This window comes from Ruditapes philippinarum, unplaced genomic scaffold (genome assembly GCF_026571515.1).
Source record: "Ruditapes philippinarum isolate M1 unplaced genomic scaffold, ASM2657151v2 ctg812_1_1_1_1, whole genome shotgun sequence".
Lineage (NCBI taxonomy): Eukaryota > Metazoa > Mollusca > Bivalvia > Venerida > Veneridae > Ruditapes > Ruditapes philippinarum.
In genome coordinates this window covers 5,355-26,859 of record NW_026862783.1, presented here as the reverse complement: position 1 = coordinate 26,859, position 21,505 = coordinate 5,355, and the positions used below count along the sequence as shown (strand labels likewise).

The window sequence follows — 21,505 nt, the reverse complement described above, 5'->3', positions numbered from 1 at the left end:
TTACATTAAAGAGGAAACATTTCTTAGAAGTGAGCTGAACATATATTGCGGTGGTAGCCTTTTGTAAAAGAAGAAACGTCATACAATAAGTTCGAATTTCTGTCTTTGGTTGAGTTTTACATTACACCAACACTGTAGATGTCATATGGTGTCTTTTCAGCTTTACCTCAGGTGCCCCTCTGTTAATTATTTCAGGCACAAACAGGCACCAGAGTAACACCATGGACATTCCGGATTCAAACTCAAAGCTGTAAAGGGCAAGAGGCAAGCAATAAGCCTGAATAACTATATTGCTAGGCAAACAGAATGCGGCAAATACAGAGCTGTTTAAAATGAAGATCTCTTGAGAACAGGTCTGTAAGAAGAGCTTGGAGGACAAGCCTGCAACTAGTATAGGTGTTTGTAGAATCTAGGAGAAAACAGATCTGTTGGATGAGCCTGCAAGTTATAGGTGTTTGCAGAACCTGGAAGAACAGATCTGTTAAACAGGTCTGTTGGCTGAGCTTGTGCTTACAAATTTGTTGACTGAGCTTAGAAGTACAATAAATATTATGTCTGCAGCAATAATGTTGGCAGAGTCTTTGTCGGCTACAACTGGGTTTAGACTGTGGTTTGTTCCCTAAGCTTTTGATTGAAATAGTTCATATTACCATAATTTATGTAGATGATACTCCATACATGGTTATTTTACATTAACAGACTAATTAACACATTCTAATTTCCTCATTTCCTCATATAGGACATATTGGGTTATACAGTTTGCCATAAAGCGATAAATCATTGCCTGTCAAAAAGGTTTATCTGTGCTCAAAGCAGCAGATCTGCTTGCTGATTGATAGAAACCTTTTGTTACAAAACAGAAAAAAATATTTAAATTAATGGTTAATTAAGTTTCAAGTATTTTCTCACATATCAATGCAGGAATAATGTGCTGATAATGTTTACTTAATGTTATCTATATGTTATACAATCATATTCAATAGGCAGTCATAACAAACACTGCCTGTATCATATTTTGACAGTTTTTGAATATTCATTATTCTATCTTTAAATAGTAAAAATCTATTCATATCATGAACAATAAACGATTTTAAAGGTATGAAAGAATAAGAAGATAGAATATGATAATAATTGATAGTTGGATTATGAGAATGCCATGTTCAGTTGTTATTTCAGACAAATTATTATAATTCTCTCCAGCAATTTATAATTTAAAATGTTTAATTGCCGCAGATTGATCTTTTCCTGTTTGATATTGCTACTAGTCATGAATAACTTTCTTCAAAACATCAAAATATAGTAACTAGTCATGAAAAGCTTTTCTTCAAGAATGATCCTTTTACCCACAACAATATTTTTGACAACTCTTTATTTTAAAATCACAATAGAAATTATAACCTCAACATGAATAATAGCATATCACAGTTTCATCAAGCCCAAAATTGTCAAAAAATCTGTCATTTTACAAAAAAAAAACTTAGATAATAGTTTAATCTAATCCTCCATCTATATCCCAAGATATCTTACAAACTCACAGAAGCATTAAAATTATCAACAGCTTATCAAGAAAACAATACAAAAAATTTAACATTTAAATAAGGACAATAGGAACACCTGCAATATGCCACACTAGGACCTAATCTACTAGAATCTAACCCTTTAATAATACTAATACTGCTATTTCTGCTGCATATCAGATCAGAAACAAATTATCATGAGACCAGATCGACTAACCGCACTTTACTAAATATAGTTACTCCTAAATATAATTTTTTGATGCCAGGTATTTAAGTTTTTTCTACACCTGACGTAAAAAGTAGCATAAAATTATATACTTGGTTTACTCAACAACAAAATAATGTACTTTAAAAACGTGACCATATTCTTTACACGTTAGAGATACAGATCGCTTCAGGAATTGACTAAAAGGTGTCACAGTGTAAGACAGCATATTGGTGAAAAGTCTTAAAAATGTTAAAAATGACAAGTTAGACACGAGACTAAACAGAAACATTGTGAAATGAAATCAGAGAGTTATGTCTTGGCATACATTACTATACATATAATAAAATGTGAAAATCTGTTCACAAATCGCCCATAAAACAACTTTAGATGAAAGGTTTAACTTGTTACACATGTCTTTTAATCGTAAATTGTTCGGCAAAGACACAACAGAGTGGCGACCCAAAATTCTGGCAGGCCGAGGAAACCATGTGTTATGTATTTAGATACATTTTCGCTTATGTTTTACGAGACATGGGGGTTCACAAGTTTTATAAATGGGCTCTTTATTGTCTAATGATATGATGTTTATGATTGGTATTGTAATACACATGCGGTAAAACACGCATAAATAATTACTACAGAAACTTTAACAAGCTCTTGTTATTGTTCCGCTATTTAGAATGTTACATATGATGATACTATTAGAGTGCTATACAATTATTTTCAAATGCAACAAAACCAGGACACACTTTTAATAATAAACTGTTAAAACACAAGTTTGAATATCTGTGAATATTTAATTTGGGAATATAATACTTCGATCTGCCAAACCCAATGTTATTCGGTTAACCTCCAATATGACAGTATATCAGAACATAACGGTAATCAAAATGCATGATGTAACGGTAATCAAAATGCATGATGTCTTAAATAAGGTTTTATAAATTCATTATGCATTCAGGTGTTCACCCTGTCCCATGATGTATGGGTAATTTAGTGTTTAATGTAGCAGATTCTCCTACTTCTGCAATTATTTGCAATAAAACTGTTCATTTACTTCCCATTATCATTTCAATACTTAATATTGAATATTATTTAGGGCTTCTAACTGATCTATTATGATCAGATTTTATGCACTTTCTGGTAGGTCTGACATCAAAATTTTATGTTTATCGTTTTGTAATATATTTTAATAAAGTCATAAAATGTTGTTGTTCTTTATTTTAGGAATTAAACTGTCTAACATTTTGTTATTATTTTGCACTGTGATAAATAACTGTGATTTTTTTCATTATTATTAATACATAGCCATAAATTTGGTATGACAATTTGAACATGTGTTGTGGTCAGCAATGTCAACTTTGATTTACTGTATTTAGTGGGGATAAGTTAAGTGTAGATTATTAACACATCTCTGACAAAGTATTACAACCTTTTATCAAAAAAATTAATATAAAATTCAAACTTATGCAGTGATCCAAGTCCCTTAATATTGAAAACTACTGAAAAAGTATATTTCTTTTTTACTTAGATCAATATAAATAGAGCGAGATGGTTTAATATAGGATAAGTAAACCATAAATGTAAATGAAGCTAGCATTTATGATGTAGCTTAAGGACACTAGGTGGACATAAATCCTCGTCTTTAATTTAGTGTCCACCAATATGACAGCTGGCACATGTTACATTCACTATAAAACAAATGAAATATGATTTATAAACTATGGTCATCCTCATTTTTTTGTTATAAATTCTTTCATGTTAAAACATTCCTGAATAAATGGCTTTGCATTGCCGATTGTTAAATATTAAGGCAGCTTGCAGTCTTGATGTGTCTACTCATTTTAATATTGGAACAATGCTGAGAAATTTAATAAGGTAATCTACAGTATAGTGTTCAGTGTACACATTTTTAGCTGGATATCATAAATGATATAAACACTCAGTATTTTTTTCTGACTTTTTTTTTTGCAAATGAAGTTGGAATGAAGTTTTTTTTTGACGATATAAACCTATAATCCTCATTCATTTTTTCCCAGGTCATGTTAAAAGTTTGTTAATCTGTGTCAATCTAAGTTATAGCGCTATCTTGTCAGGATTTAATACTAATACCTTAAATATATCTCCTAAAAGCAATCTGATGAATTCCCTCCTTTGAAGTTCTTCGTACACCAGGAAATAAATTGGGAACAAATTGATTTCCTTAGTTTTTTATGCATGATGAATATTTATTCAGGTCATAAAACATCCATCATTGAAATCTTGTAATGTGACCAAACCAAAACTTGACTAAAAATTTTCTCAATTTTACAATATTTTGTTCCGTTTAACTGTTTTACTTTCATGTTCATCAAAGGTTGCTGCTGCATTTTGATGTGACATGAAAGTTTCCGTATTGGTTTTTTTATTGTATTCAAATTTATTAAAGCTATGTTACTTAAGTTTCCTGGTTCCACAGTAAAATAAGCAATAAGGACAAGAAAACCAGGTGAGTTCTTGATTGGATTTGATTCAAGGCCAGGAACTGCTCAGGTACCCAACTATATAGTATCAAATGTGACAATAAGTACATTTTTGTTCCCTAAACTAAAAATCAAAGAGATGACTGGAAGATTTTAAACATTTGTCACACACAAATGTGAGTTGGATTTCCAAAAGAGAGCCATAAATTAATGCTATAAACATGCCTGAAATGATGCCAAATAGGACTGAAGACCACCAGAGAACTGGAGAGTCCCAGTACATTACACCATTGTTATAACTGAAAACCAAATATTCGTAACACACCAAATCAAATATTTCCCTCTCGCTCTGTTAAAAGCATGATATTGTGCAGTCGTTCCCTTCCCATAATGCCTTGGATTGACTTTCATTACATCAATATTATTCATCAGTGCTCACATCTGAGCCAATCTCTCTCTATCAATTATTAATAAGCAAACACTTGACCTGATATTAGTTTTCAGACCATTCAATATTTACATTGAAAATTTGCTATAAAAACAATAAAACACCTTCTAAGGATACCTCTGAACATATAACTGAGCAAATTTTTTATTTGTCTGTATGACAGAAAATCAATTGTAATCAATTTCCATGTTAAGTTAAATATTCTTAGCATCTAAGAAAACTGTCAATGCTTAAGTTCAACTTGTCATTAATTGTAAAATCAATTAAAAGCTAGTGTGAATACACTTGAAATCTTGTTGTTTTTTTTTTCTTGGACGAAACCAATCATAATGTCGGATGATTCAAGATTACAAAATCAATTTACTCAGAAATAGAAAATGTTCTTGTTTTCCTTGCATGTTTTTGAGAGGTGTTTAATTTCTGTTTCTCTAGAATCAATATTCTCCCCTTTAAAACTTAAGTGAGGTAATTAATCATGTCAGATTCCATTTCTGTGAAATTTCTCACCGGTTTCTTAAGTTTGAAAGAGTAACTTATCACACAATTCATTCAATCTTGATATAAAAAAAATAATCAAACTGAATCTTAAACAATCTCTTAAAATCAAATCCTTTAAAATAATATTTTTTTCTTTCAACCATCTTTAAAATCTGATGCTTTCAAATGCTATTTTTCTGACTATGGTCTTTTCCTCTTTTTGTCATATTTGATTTAAATTTTGAACAATTTCATAACATCATATAGTTTCATTTTAGCATTCCCTGTCTTATCTAAGAGCACCCAAGAGGATATTTAGCAGGAGGAAATCTTACATCAAAGTATTTTAATAAATTCAAAACAAGTAATGAAATCCACAAAACCAAAGATCTTTTGTAGTTAATAGATCTATACAACATGTGTTGTCACCTTCTATAACAGCATCTTATTTGGCAGAACTGCAAAAATGTCAACAGGAAGGACAATCAGCTATAATCAACTACATGATGATAGAAATTGAAGTCTATTGGATATAACAAAATGCAACTTAGAAAAACCTTATAATCTTGTGTAGTATGTACGAGATAGATATATAAATATATTCACTGACAAATCTATCAAATATATATAAAAACCACAGTCATTAAGTTTTGAAGATGGCTTACTTTAACTCTTAATGTACAACATGTTCAAATAAATCTCCCACATTTATCATTTCAAGCGACCAACATAATCAATTTAGATTTTATCCTGATATATAGTTTATATCATAAACTTAAAATACTTCCCCCCCCCCCCCACTTTTAAATCTTCCCAATCTGAGTTGCACACCTGTGTTATGCTTTACATTGAAGTCATTGAAATCAAAACGTCATGTTTGAAAAATTATCGCAACCATTTCACGGACTTTACCCGAAGTTTACCCCATTTGTACCATACTATTAGTGTCTACAACAACAAAACACGCAAATCAATAAGAAATTTAGCGTTAACCGATCAAATTTGTCAAAAGTTTGCCACCAATTAATGTACAACTAAAACCAACCAGGTACATTTGTCCACCACACCACCTGGACAAATCTTTACAACTTTTTATTTTAAAACAGTGGCAACCAAAATATTTCTAAATCACCTCTAAATTAGAACACTTGATCTCTTTAATGGAAACCAAATCCCTCTGAGGTCTGAAACATAATAAAGCGAATTTGCTAACCACTAAACAGTAACTGTATCAATTTGTTAATGTTATTGTATGAACTAAAATTATCAAATTTCGTAAAATATGGCGAGTATCGAATTAAAAATTGATTAGTTTCTTTTTTAAACTTATCTCGGTTCAGTTACAAAATCTGTTCCATTTGAGTAAAGAAATATATATATATCAACCATGCTGAGAGTTTGTTTAACAAATATGTATCAGTGATCTATGATATGTCACCACAATATGTAAACAAGTTCTTTTTCAGCAGGTCCCGAGTGTCACCATAGATGCTTAGAACAGCTGCAGTAGTTTGCACACTTCACACTTCTATCCTACTACATCAAAACTGCTGTGCTATTACCAATGAATTAACAAGCAAATTTCACCCAGTAACTGCTGAACATATACACCATACACACACCATACACCAACTATCCCACCCACAGATATAATTATCATCTGCACACTTCTAACAAAAGGTGATAACTGGGCAATACCATAAAAGTTCAATAATTCCTCTCTATCACATGCAGACTGCCAACAGCAGATATGACAGTCACCTGTTTGATACATTATTCAAATCAATTTTAAACCTCTCAAAACAATGTCCAAAACCTGCCTGTACCTCAGTTTAATTTACTAGACACACTCCTATGCATTCAGCTTACTCACTTTAAAAATTAAAAGTCACACATTGGAACCGTATCTTGCTGAGCCTAAGGGCAGCTAGTATAAACTGCTAATGGAAGTTCAATGAATAACTCATTTTTTAAAAGGTGATATAGGATTTAAAATTAAAAACTTTTTATGAATGGTTCGTTGGTTAAGTATATACTGGCAGTTGGTTAGCTAATTTGTAAGTTCTGTACTTCTGTTCCAGAACCTTCCAACATTAGCTTGAATAACACTTTCCGCAGATCCGTTTGTTAGTTTCTTTTTCAGTTTTAGGTCAATTTAGGTGGTCAATCCATTTAACTGGCTAATCTGGATAACTAACCAGTAATTTCCAATTTGTCCGTTTATCCCACATGATTGGGTGAGAGACAAATAACCATTAGACTAAATGTCCAAGATCAATTGTCACTAAGAAATTTTTATATTGTCCGAGGACCAAACCAGCAAAGCCTGGAATGGTCCGAGGATTGAACCTGAAATTCCCTGGATTTGAAACTGATCTTAAGGTCAAAGCCATCAACAAAACTCATGTGCCTGGATCAAACTTGTGATCTCAAGTTCTTGGACTTAACACTCTCCTCTGACTTAAGCTAACGTGGCAGCCAGTTTAATGGCAGATTTGTCTTCGTTACTACGAAAACCTACACCAAGTACAAAATTTACAAGACTGGTTATCTTCTATGCATGTTTCAAGTGACCTTGTCTACTAATTAGAATAAACTGTAGTGAAGTCAAAAGTTTATCTTTAAATATGATCATATTTAAACACATGCTCTTCTGTTTAAGCCAATTACTAAATCATAAATAAAGCGGTGTTGTAATTTATTCATTGTAAACAATGAACAGTTTAAGAAAAAAATCTCTCATTTCAGAATTTCTGTCATTTGAGAGCATGAGTTATGTGTTATGCCAAAGTTATATTTATCAATTTCACACTTAAATTTATGAGAATGTTATTTGATGACAATGTTATCTAGAGAATATGACACAATTAAAACAATCTAATAAAATGAAATGCATGCCAAGAGCAACAGCATATCATAAGTCATTTTGATTGGATCTCTTTAAAATTCATTCACAGAAATCTGCACTTTCTTCACTTAATTATTGTTATCAGAAAAGAAAAACAGAAAAATAGTGAGAACTTTACCCCTTGCTGATTGTATATTCTGTGTAACATCAAGATAGTGTAAGGACAAATACAACAGTCTAGCTTTCTTAATATGCAATGTCTGTATTGGGATTCGAATCCTGTCCAAAAGATGTTGAAGGGTCAACCTGTACCAGTCAGCCATGGACTTTTTGCATTCGAGAAATGCCATAATATAGTAAAAATGTGATCATTTGACTGCTTAAAAACTTTGAATTTTTGTATGTATATATCTAAATGTTTTATCCTTGATCTTACCCCAAGTAACCGAGTAACAGTCATAAATGGTATCGTAACGTTATTTCAAATGTAAAGCAGCTGAGATTACTTTTTCACGACAACATGAGAACTTAGATACTATTCAAATGAATACATCTCGGATGAACATCCCTCCATATATAAGTGTAGAAAAATTCAAATTTATTCATGACCTGTGGCTCAATGTTTGCATTCGGTATAACCTACTGTTTATTATGTCAAACAATATTAACTAAATCTACCGCAGAAAGCAGAAAGCGTATAACTTGAAAAAGGGTTTCGTATTTATTTGATAAAATTAATTCTATAAAAAATTTCCCATCCTTGTACAAAGTAGAGAGAGACACAATAAAACTTTGCCCAGCGTAACAAATAATCTTTCCATCATTAAGACAAGAAACCTGACATTTTCATTATAACAATTTAACCTTATACAGGGTGGCCAAGAGTACAAGGCATGCTGATGAAAATATTATGAAAGAACCAGCGTGGGATTATATAAAACCTCAACAGTCATCTGTCTGTTATCTATAAATATGTTTACCACTCTATAATGGGCACAAGTTGTCATCATTATATAGTTATAAACAATATACAATAAATATCTCTCCCATGTAGGAAACAATTTGATTAACTAGCATCTCTAACCATCATCACCTTTGTGTCACTGACTGAGGAAAAGTAATCAAAGGGAAGCAACTGCAGCGGAGTCTGAGTGAAGCTCATAGACAACTGTACAATATCGATAAAAAGTACAGATCAGTCAAATATTTTCAGCTTGAACTTATTGTGAATGCTGGCATGAGACCAGGTGTGTTGTAAGTGTCCCTCTCATACATTACAATACATTATATAACGACTGTACACAAGATCAAGGGGAGATTCTTCTCGTTTATCAACGAGTAAACTTTCTTACTGATTACTTTATCTCCTTAAATGGTTACTGATAACAGTAATTTTAGCTACAAAGTTACGTAAAAACCTATGTTGCTAACCCGCGCTGAATTTTTGATGTCAAGTGTTTGTTTAGTGGAAATAGAGACCTGAAATAAGCATGCTTGAAAATAAGTTTTATAAATTATGTCAAAATTTTGAACAGCATTCCATAACAGTCATTCTGCTGAATCATGAGATAAGTCTTTTATCACTTTATTGAAGAAAAGAGTGAATTTATGATACATAAAAACATCTATAAAAACAAGATCCTTTTCCTGCCATAACATCATGCATATATATAAGACAGTTCTTCAGTTGATATAACATTTTTCTAACAAACTTTATTAATATTGATATATATATATATTGTAAATTACACCTTTTGCTTAAATCATTGTCATAATAGAAATGACCTGTAATTGTTAAGCTAATAAGTCACACTGACTTGCAATTAAGATGTCTATGCCACAAATTGGTAGTTTGATATTGAAAAGTTACCTATATTTATTTATTTATGTAAGATTTTTAATGTCTTTAAATATAGAAGGCTTCAATGACAAATGGTCTCTCAAAAAGAATATAATTCAAACTTTTCTTTTCTATATTACCTGCTAAAAAGCCTGTGTGTAATTTTTCATCCCGATTTTTATTGCTGTGTAGAGATTTTAGCTTCTACTTGCTAAACCGTTTTATGAGACATTAATTCAAACTTTATTGAAATTTGACTTGATAAGATTGAATAAGAATAAAGCTCAGTAAAGTTTTTTGTTTGACATATAAATTACTCTTGAAAGTTCAGATTCAAATTTATTTTCACTTTTGAAGAGGACTGGTAAAAGTGGTTTTCAATTAAGCTCTTATCTCGGGCCAACCTTTCCCTTCAAACACAAAACTTCCGATGACAAGCTAAATTTGCATGCAAGAATTACAATCATTTCAGTTTGAAGTGTTGCCTATTTCAACACACCTGGTTAAGAGAGACAAAAATAAATTATGATTTACAGTTGCAAAGGTGCACTTAATCTTAAGATAATTCTAAGGACAAAGAACTTATAAACAACATACTACGGAAGATAGATAAATATCAATTAAGATTTGAATTTAATCACATTTTTATTGGAATCCCCATACTGTGATGTAAGAACTTTCTATGAGGCTTCTTGTCATTTGTCACAGCATCTCTCCAATTTTGGATGAAAGTTTCCATTTCAAAGAGAAAGACAAAATAACAACAGATCAATCAAACTGTCAACTGATAATTTACTAAGTTTAATCTTAAAAATTTAAAAAAAGGTTACATAATTCTCCTTAAATTTAAATAATTAGACACAGCCAGATATCAGACATGTATAATTTAGGGCCTATTAAGCTAGATTTTATAGATTGAACAAATCCATTAAATCATGAAAATTAAAACTTCAAATAAACACCATTAATGTATTTCAAAACATGACTAGTTGAAAATGTTGCTATGAAACATGTTTTGTCGGCAAATTTTAAAATATCTCACTGCAAAAAGCGGAGTAAATAACCCAAGAAAAGAAAAACATACTATGAGCCATTAATATGTTTGAAACACCATTATATAAATGCACTTAAGCTGGGAAAATCTAAGCCATTGTCACAAAGTGAAAGTACATTTGTAAAATATTGCATTATATTTTCACGCCGAACCTCATTTTTACTCTATATTCATTGATGTGAGATTGCATCATCTTTTGTTCAATTTAGAGTTTTCGGGTGAAATTATTATTTAGAGTATTTTTATGGTTTGCATAAATTTCCATGTATCAATTTAAACATTTTGCCGTTTATTTCACAAAAATCCTTTCAGTAATAAGAAAGTTACATTTTTGTTTTATGAACCAGATATATGTATTATGTCTGTATTTGAAGGACGGGCCTTTATTTCACATTACTATTTTTCCCGCCGTCCCAGCTTTATTTCGTGCAAATCGATTGTTCATGTTTTGCACGATCTGTTTTCCCGCTCAGTACTCAGTAGTTTGCTATATAATGACTAAATTTTAAGTGACATATTGCAATGCACTGGACGTTATACAGGTCACTATGACGGTGACAGACAAATTATATTTGTCATAAAATTACAGCTTGTACAAGGTAAATTTAATTTTCTAGTGATTTTGTTTCATAAATTTTTGCTATTTCGTAAAATACTATTTTCTATTAGAATTATAGTTTATTTGATTCAGGTTTAGTTATTTGGCAGTAATTTATTGTTTTCTAAATTTTCTAAATTTTTGCAGATAAAATTTTAAAAGCTCTTTTTATTCTAGTGTTTCGCTATTGCAAATTTATACCGAGACATGTTAATTGATGTATGTTAATTGAAGTTTTAATTATATTGTAATTGTATAGGAGCCGTGAATATTTTATAGATATATATTATCTATTCATAAATAATTTATTATGGTTCTACCGTATTTGTGTAACTTTATGTAAAATGCTGCAGTATCGTAATGATTTGTTTCAATCAATTTAATTTACGTTATCATCTTACTTCATTTCATTTATCATCAGTTTTTGTTATAAGTAAATACAACGTATCAAAACTAACGTATCTCTAGAGAAGGATCTTCAGTGGCATGATTTTGGAAGACGTTTATTTATTGGTGGTTATTATGTGGCGTATTTTTGACTATATTTGCAACGCAGTATTATGCGGATGTGATTGAATTTTTGTTCCACGGAATGTATGGTGTACTATAGTGGACATTTTGTTTATTCAAAGAAGCACGTTATTTTATTGGAAACCGACAAAGGTCGAGTCTTTTCCAAGGGACTTTATTATACCCTTATGTTTGATTATCATGGAACTTATCATGTTTTATACTTTGTAGCTTCTTATTTGAGGACACCCCGAAGATGACACGGGCCCTCCACACGTATGTCCATGGCTAAAGGGTGACGCATGCCCTTGTTCAGGATCCTATCAACTGTGCCAACACTGTAGGAAGTACAGTTACGCTTGATAAGATTTTATACAAGACGCCCGCCATTGTGACGAATTTTGTTAAACAACGCCACCACTTTATAGAAACATGACAGAAACTGTATGGGAGAAATAGACTGAGATACGTTGATAGTGTTTGTTTGTGCAGTGACTTATCATAGTAGTTTATCATATACAATCAATCATTTTTCATTTATAAATATTCATTTCTGTAAATAAATTTGTATATATTTTTCTGTTCTGAGTTGTTGGTTGTTTTAGATAGCAATTGTGGTCGACCTGGTATCCCATCGTAGTCCCTATTGTGACAGCCATAAAACACACTTTAAAATGAAAACAAGAAGTTAAAGGTATCAGTGTATAATAAATGCAAGTTTTTAATGAATTTTCAGCTTTGGTCCCTGGCTGATCTAAATCTAACATGAAATATGTCATCTTTAAACTGCAGTAAAAAGTTGGTGTTTAAACTTTAGCATATATGTTGTGCTAGAAATAAGATTAATTGCATGTGAAGAGAATAAATAAATGTCAACTGCCACTGAGGTAAAAATTATGCAACCTTTATTGTAATGCGTTATTATAAATGTATACAGTATATTCAGGTGTGTTTAATAATCTAGAGAAGAATCTTCAAATTATATGCAACCTTTAAATAATTCAATCAATTTACAATTTTCAAAGATATTTAAGACTTTCACTTGTTTACAATTCAATAAATTATCTCCAAGATTGTTACAGTAAATGCCTAGTAAAACATTTGAGATAATATCGTTCAGATAATTTATTTTCGAAAATTTCGTCTTTTTTTCTTTCTCGTCACTCATAAAGGGAGGTAATTATATTAATTTGCATGCAACATTTACAAATTCATGTAACATAAGCATTTATGGATTGAAACAGCAGGCCAATGTACCTTAACAACTTAAACAGTGGCATGATCCATTGACAGGATGATGGCATTTGTTTATCTATATAACCAACTGCCCTTTTAATGACCATGCTAATTACTCCCCATGGATTATCAACACAAGACATCTCCTTGTCCAGCCCGTCTGATCACTTATGCCAAATTTAACTATTACATTAAACTTGTCTTGTGAGCTAACATTGGCACTTTTATTTTCATTTTTACATTTCAACTTTCTCATGTGAGAATTAGCTGATTAATGATAATGAGCAATCCCACTGACCAGACACTGTGTTTTATAGCTGCAATTTAACTGCATCCTGATAAACTAACTGATAAGGGAGATCACTTATAAATGTGGTATTTGCAAGGGAGATAATTTTATTGTTTACTACCTATAAATCTATGATAAAAGTGATATAATTATTTTTAAAGGAGATAACTTAAATCTGATTTTGTTAAATGCTAACAAAGTTGCCAAGGGTCCTATACATTGGTGTTAATTAGTTCTATATACATACAATATAATCATTTATACATAATAGATTATATTGTTGATTTGTACCTAGTAACAAAAAATTGTTGTGTTTGTACATAATAACAAAAAAACAGGGGTTTCAACTGACTATAAATAAGAACATATCTCAATTTACCATTAAATAAGAGATGGATTACACAACTATCTGAGAAGGCAATTAATAGCCATAAAAACAAGTACATAGAAATAAATGCCACGGCTGTTAATAACTAAAACATAATGTATTTGTCTTAGCTCACAGCGCGCCCAACAAGCCTATCATAATTAGAATCACTAAAAAGCTTTCATTCGATGAATTCACGGATCTTCACTTCATTGCACAGCAAAACCACACTTCTAATTTTACTAATGAATAAACCTGTTTTCAATTAAAAATGACAAAAACAGATCCACATTTTTCAACAAGAGTACTAAGTAGTTTTGATTGCACAAACTAAGCATTTCAACTGTTGCATCTTTTAATGCACAACATTTATTACTTCAAGTGCCCCAATAAAATTAATTGACAATTAATACTAGGGTTGAATTGGCAATGTTTCAAACCTCTCCTGCTAATTTATATAGTAGATTCTTGAATATTTATTAGTCTAAATCTGAGAAAAAAATAAAAACATGTTCTTGCATAATTAAAAACCTAAATTAAACCGAGTTGGTATTTAACCTAATGAAAAAGTCTAATGCTAGTAATATCTTTATGATATTTCAAAACAGAAAAAAAAACTCGAATAAATAAAACTTCATCCAAAAAAAACAACAATACATCTTCCAAAAAAATCTCACCAAGTTTAAATTAATTACAGAATAAAGATAGACAGAGTTACAGAGTGTCACAACTGTCATAAAGAAAATAATCTCCGAGGAAATCAAGGGAAATATTGCTGATGCAGAGCCTAGAAAAGAATCTTTGTTCCTCCACTCTCTTTCTGACATGCTGAAACTCCCTAGCTACCCGCAAATTGATTAAACATTTCTGTTTTATGGCTGTAAATCACAAATTACAATAAAAAGTAGATATAAATTGTCACAATGTCTGTAAAGCTTCAATACTCCTTCGCTTTTGCAAATTATTACAGACATCAAGCTCTTTGCTTGGGAGAAAAATCATAACATTTGTTTAAATTCAAAAATAAACACCGCTCCCATACTGTAACAAACTACAAATGAATGCTAGAAATGTTTAATAGTTTATTAAATATTTGACAAATTTAAGACATTTTTTTTTAGAATTTGTCTTAGTCATATAATGCTATCATTGCATTTGAAATGAACGTTTCACACCTAGGAAAGACAATAAAATTGATACATTGATGACCTTAGCGTCTATACATAATCATGTGATATAGATGGCTAGACTTTAAACATTACCTACAATACTTTAATTGCTGAAATTTATATCATGCACAGTTTACTTTTTCTCTCATTTAAGCATGTATATGTGTATTTAAAAAGTATATAAACCTGAGTTCTCTTAAAGCACAGAATATATCTTACTTAACAAATAAGTTTTTACATTTATTTCATTAATTAACATCTGCTGAATTTCTTAAATGGATTTGTCCAGCTTCCATTTTTGGAGCTGTCCTTTAATAATTGTGGATGTATCAAAATGAAAACTTTGTTGGACAGCCAACAGCATACAACCCTGCAGGCTAACCTGGCTATGCTGGTGGAAAAGGCTAAAGCATTGATCCCTGACCTGTCTAATTCTTATTATCTGATACAATAACAATTTAACCACAACCTATTTGTTAACAAAAGAGTAATTTATTGTTATTCAAAGGTCAGAGAAGGGATCTATTAATCACTTTTGGTTCCAGCAGTTTAAGGGTTAAGAAAAAACCATAAATAATCATTAGTTACCTCCCTTTATTTGAATCAAAATGTCAGAAAGATCTGCTTGACATTAATAATCTTCAAAAGTCTAAGAATTTTATGAAAATTTATTTCCTTAAATCCAATATAAACATTGTTTATATTGGATTTAAGGAAATAAATTTTCCTAAAATTCTAAGTCATATTCATATAAAAATTGCATCATCTGGAGGAGTAAATTTATAATGTTTTTTCATTAGATGAGTCAAAAAGACCAATAATAATCCATTTGTAAATACAATGAAATATTATATCATAAAATAATGTTCACTGTGGATTAATAACATCAAAATCATGTGAAGATAAAAGTGTATTTTTACAGCATATTTTTTTATTTTGTCTTTGGTATTAATAAAAGTCTGCCCTAAACTATAAAGTTTATGAAACGGTGCTTAAAGCTATAAATATTGAATAATATTCATTTCTTTAGATCTTTCCACGATTTTGAGGCGCTATTGTTGAAGCGTTAATATCAGTATGCATCTGCTATATAACTTATGGTAAAAGTCAATAATGCACTACTATCTTTGGTTAGCATATAATAATTGATACTGGGATAATCAATGTCTCTTAAACAAAAATCTTACAGCACTGAAATCTTCTATACTCTCATGGTGTCTAGAATATAAACTCTATCTCTCAAATAAATTCTTCAGGGATATGGTTTCACTCTGCTGACCTTCCATTAATTAAATCAATGAAGAAAATAGCCTCATTTGCATATTATTTCCAAATGCTATTAATACAGTAGTTTTTTTCAGACAGAGCTAGCTAGATAAAAGAGTTTCTTACCGTTGTGTCACAGTATTGTATGAAAAAAAACCTGAACATGGGCAGTTCTCCCAGACTCATGACATTTAAAGGCAGATTGGAATCAGATTTATAATTATTAAAAATAATTTGAAATTAAAACAGATTATCAAAATGACAAGTCTTAATTCATTGATAATGAAAATTTTTATAATTCTCATAAATGAAGCAAAATTGTGATCACTATTTTCAATTAGTTGAGTGATTTATCCCTTCAAAAGTTGTCCCCCTTGGAGAGAAAAAAAAACCCTTCCATTATAACTGGCAAGTATTAGAATTAATGAGATTTTGTGCTAATAAGTTTAATTCAGCATATTAAAACAGGGCATCAAAGGCTTTTTTTTCATACAGAACTCAGGAATATTGTTGCTGCCTTATTCAAGTGATCAAAGGTTTAGCAGTTAGTTAGAAATATAAAAACATGATGTTGATTAATGTCTCCTTGCTGAACAAATTAATAACATTTCAATCATTCTTGCATAAATGATTTTCAAAAGATTTAACTAATGGGGAGAACATGTGAAAAAAAGGCTACGACAATCGAGAGATGACATCTCAGAATTATTTATAAAATTATATCTTACGATAAGTTGAAAATTGTACTAATAATATTGAATGCAAAAGAGTTTTTATTTGAAAACAACAATATCATGCATTGTTTTAAACTAATGAATTGTTTGTGGAGAAACAAAAAATTACTTCATATATATTATTTCAAGTCCTTCACTAAAAGACATCCCATTTTCATTTTTTTTACAGTTTTACATTTGTTGGAAAATATGATTTAGCACATTTAGCCTATGTAAAATAAAATAGCTTAAATTCCACAATACATGTCTAAATATTTTGGACCAATTTTACCTTCCAAATACACATTTAAAAATCCATTACAAAATGTCAGTTTTCTTAGATACAATTAAATGATCAATATCTGTCCTTTATTTTTTACTAGATTTTGAAACAATTGATTGCTAAGGGAAACTGTTGGATAATTATCAGATACAAAGCTATTATCTGATAAGACAGCCCAAATGTTTGTGTCATATATTTGACACTAAAACCCTAGGATATCACCAGATTCCTTCTTAAATACATTGATTCTGGTCTAATCTAAAATCAGCATCTTAGAGTCTGATACCAAACATTGGAAAATCAGGATTGAGACTATTGGACCAATCTTTGTTTTAACTTGTTGAAACATTTCAAATACAGATTGCATTATGTATTGCATAGGTTTCTGTTGTCTCAATGAATTCTCCTTGATTTTTTTTTCCTATCTCTGTTTCTTGTTGATTTCTCGATTCCACGATTTTTTTCCCCTGTGTCTGCAAGGGACTTTAAGCTATTTGACAATCATGGAAAATGAAAAGCCAATCCTTATAGAAAGAAACAAAAACATCTTAATATAATCCTTATTTAACATGTATTAGTTACTACAAAAAATTGTGTTTGCCAAGATTCATTCAAGATTGTCTTTTTTAAATTATAGCTTAACAGAATGATTATCCCTGTACAGTTCTTTCGATGAATGTTAATACTTAAATTAAGGAAAAAATTGAATTTTTAACAAAAACAATCAATAGATCCTAAACAAATATCTTTATTTTGGTATCATTTATTCATTTGTTTTTTGTTACAGCTATTAGCCTCTATAAATTGTGATTTAATGATGAATTATGGTTTGAAAAATATATGCATCATAGTACAGTCATTTTGCCATTTATTCTGAATCACTAACAATATAAAGTTTAACCTTTACATCAACCCTTCACTAAGACTACATTTCACATTTTACATTTATGATATAAATTGTCAACATTCATAAACTAACTGATGTGGTGACTGTTAATGACAAAATAAAGGTGCCTTATTCCATTTTGTTTTTTGAAAATAATCATTAAAACATGTCACACCATTATTTGAATTACTTTACAATTTTCAGAACATTGTGTCCCACATATTTCATTTGATATGAACTAATTTACATTCTTCAAATTTATCAAAATTCTTTGATGACAGACATCTTAAGTACGACCAACTGAGATAACACTGGTAGACCCCTCTTCCATCTAAACGGTCCGACACAGTTCACTTTAATAGCCAAAAGAATATTCTAAATTTGGACAAAATTACCTTTAACAACTTGCAGAAGACAAATTCCAATAACAGCTACATATAATCCACGTAAATTCCTGTAAATGTCCCTTGGCGGACGCACGTGCTGTACACTTCGATTCATATTGACATTGCACGAGAAATTCAATATCCGCTGGAAAAATATCAAACTATAAAATAATAATCCTAATAAAAACGGTAAACAAATAAACTAGCATAAAATCACAAATAAGCAATTCAGTGGCATTATATCTTGTTCAAGGAACTAAACACTCGTATTTTCCAATATAGATAAAACTTTTTCATAAATTCGAAACTTTCTCTCAAATAAAATTTGTCGTCTGCTAACCACTACATCCCATTTTACACTGTCATGCTAATCCACTTGCAAATTAAATCAATACACAATATAAATCCGTTAATTTCTCAATGAAAAAAGACCAGTGTATCCATTTACAAATAAACCTTGTCCAAATGTTGAACGCACCGTTGAATGTGTTTTGATATCATTCTTATTTTGTGTTGACTTTACAATCGGTTCCCCTTTGATCCAAACGCGCGTGCAATCATTTGAAGCGACGGGATGTAATTGACAGCTCTATTTTGGTACGTACCTGGATTTTGACTGGATGATTGATAGAGAGTCACGCCTCATAACTGAACGGATTGATGAGGAGGCGGGGCTTAATCCTTTTTTGTGTATTGATATTAAACTCTAGTGACATATAGAACTTATGTATATAGAATAAATATATCATATTTACATTCATGTATTTCATGCCAAGTTATACGTTAGTACGTCGATCGATCAATCTGCAAATTTATACGCTGAACTATCCTTTATTGCATTTTAAATATTTGTGTTCTTAGTTTTTATTATCCCAAGTTAAATTACTAGGAGGTGCATGTTTTAAATTGAAATAACATTTATAAATTAAAATAGTCAGTAGGTAGAAGACTTTGGAAAACTGAAATCTTCAAAACTGAATATCTTCTATTTAGCAAGAATTGAACATACTTGATAACTGGCACTGTATATCGTCACAAAAAGTCCTGAAATCTCTGTTATTTAAACATTATGATAAATGTATTAAATATTTTGAAACTTATTTTTTATTAAAAATAAGTGATCAATTCTTTTAATAACACGCTTTCATCTTAGTCTTGACGCAAAAAAGAACTGGAAAATGGTTTCGAAAATATATTTTTAAAAAGTGATACCCTGCCTTCCGTGAATCAATTTAAACAAGAACCAGTCAATAGATCTACGTTTGAGATTTTCAACATCAACTCAACATCAACATTACTGCCATTAACACTTAAATTGCATGATTTCTTAAATGGACTTGTCCATTTTCTGTGTTGGGGATATTAACAGTATAATGCCTGATCAGACTGCATGGATGTGCAAGACTGGCCTGGCAAGCAATGGGCAGCAAATGCTTAATCACTTTGCTTCCAGCATGTGAAGGATGTGAAGAAAGAACAACATCAAAAAATCTAATAAACTCAGAATCTCTTTATCACATTATTAAAAATGTTCTATGAAATATAGCTGACAGTTTCCTTTTATTAAGAATTTTTCAAGAATGTTTCATCTTTAAGTAAAATTATTCCATACGCCTACGACACAGACTTCCGGTTACTCACTGGATAAAGCCCGGTTTAATCAAGATTAACTTCATCATTTTGATAATAAAACGGAAAGTATTTAAAAAATTACTCTTGAAATCATTCATGATCGTACATAGCTGTCATTCCAGCGTCTTAATTAAAACTTAAATTGATTTCTTGACCATGAATATATTCTCTGTGCAAATTGTACCATATCAAAGACCTTATCTGAATAAACACCGTCTGATGATTCAAAACAATTAATGAAAATTGTCCACATTTAAAAGATTCAATTAAACACCTTGTGCTCAAAGATGTTTTACGTGATCTATTTTAACAAAAAAAAAAAAAAAAACGATTCTGACAAAAGAAGTTAAATCAAAGAATAAAGATACATTTGTAAAAAGATTTATTCACACAAATACAACATAAAGAAAACACAAAAGAATTTTATCTTCAGACCACTTCTCACCCTATAATATAATATTTATCAAATGAAATGCGTTGCCTAATAAATCTTATATTTAATAATGTAAGAACAGTCTGATTATGTAAAATATTATATAATATACATGTACATATAATATATAGTGTGTTAATTCTACAATTTACTAAGGATTAACTGTTGTTACTCTGGGTTATTACAACAAAAATTTTGCAATGCCTGCCTGTCAGAGTGGCATGGGAACATTTCTACCATAACATAATCATTATGTTTATTCTTCCTAAATTATTAAACTGTAATGTTTATAGTCATATCACTTATGTTAAGTATTTATATTACCCAAATTTTCACAGTAAGGTCATATATATAGTAATAAGATTTTATTAGGTTTTAAAATGACAGTCATAGCGACATAACATGTTGCTTTTATAAATTCTATAAATAGTCAATGAAGCTCTCTATCACCGACGAAGATATTATACCGTAATTCCGTCGACTGGCTCCGAGGATCCTAGCTGACACCTGGGGTCAGGACTAAAATAGCCTCGAACCAATAACATATCGGCGTCATCACGAGATAAAATATCATTCATTGCTTATTGCTGTTCATCAGTTTAAAACAGTCTAAAAGTGTTACACGTGGGAGTGATAAAGAAGTGCTCTCTTGTGCTGTTGAGGATATGAGTACCTTAAAATTGTCTAGATTTAGTCACCGGGCAAATACATGTAATAATTGACTCGATGACATTAGTACCTATATCCGCCTGTATCATCAAAACATATCAATACATATTTGTTACATTGGCCAAAGGCATTATACATAACTGAATAAAAACTGAACTAAACCTATTAAACAACTTATTTTGGATCCTTGTTGTTATGGGATGATATTCAATTA

General features: G+C 30.5%; 1 protein-coding gene across 2 annotated transcripts in view; it reads right to left on the bottom strand.

Moving 5' to 3' along the window:
- Positions 1–19,113, bottom strand: part of LOC132720191 (netrin receptor UNC5C-like) — a 120,466-nt gene extending 101,353 nt beyond the window's left edge. Inside the window, exons 1-2 of one of the 2 annotated variants that reach the window (XM_060704236.1) lie at positions 19,006–19,113; positions 18,567–18,702 (exon numbers count right to left, since the gene is read on the bottom strand). In XM_060704236.1, the coding sequence (XP_060560219.1) occupies positions 18,567–18,672 (106 nt within the window). In that variant the 5' untranslated portion in view covers positions 18,673–18,702; positions 19,006–19,113. The remainder of the gene's footprint in view (positions 1–18,566; positions 18,703–19,005) is intronic. The other variant, XM_060704237.1, reaches the window with a different exon arrangement.
- Positions 19,114–21,505: the final 2,392 nt, after the last annotated feature.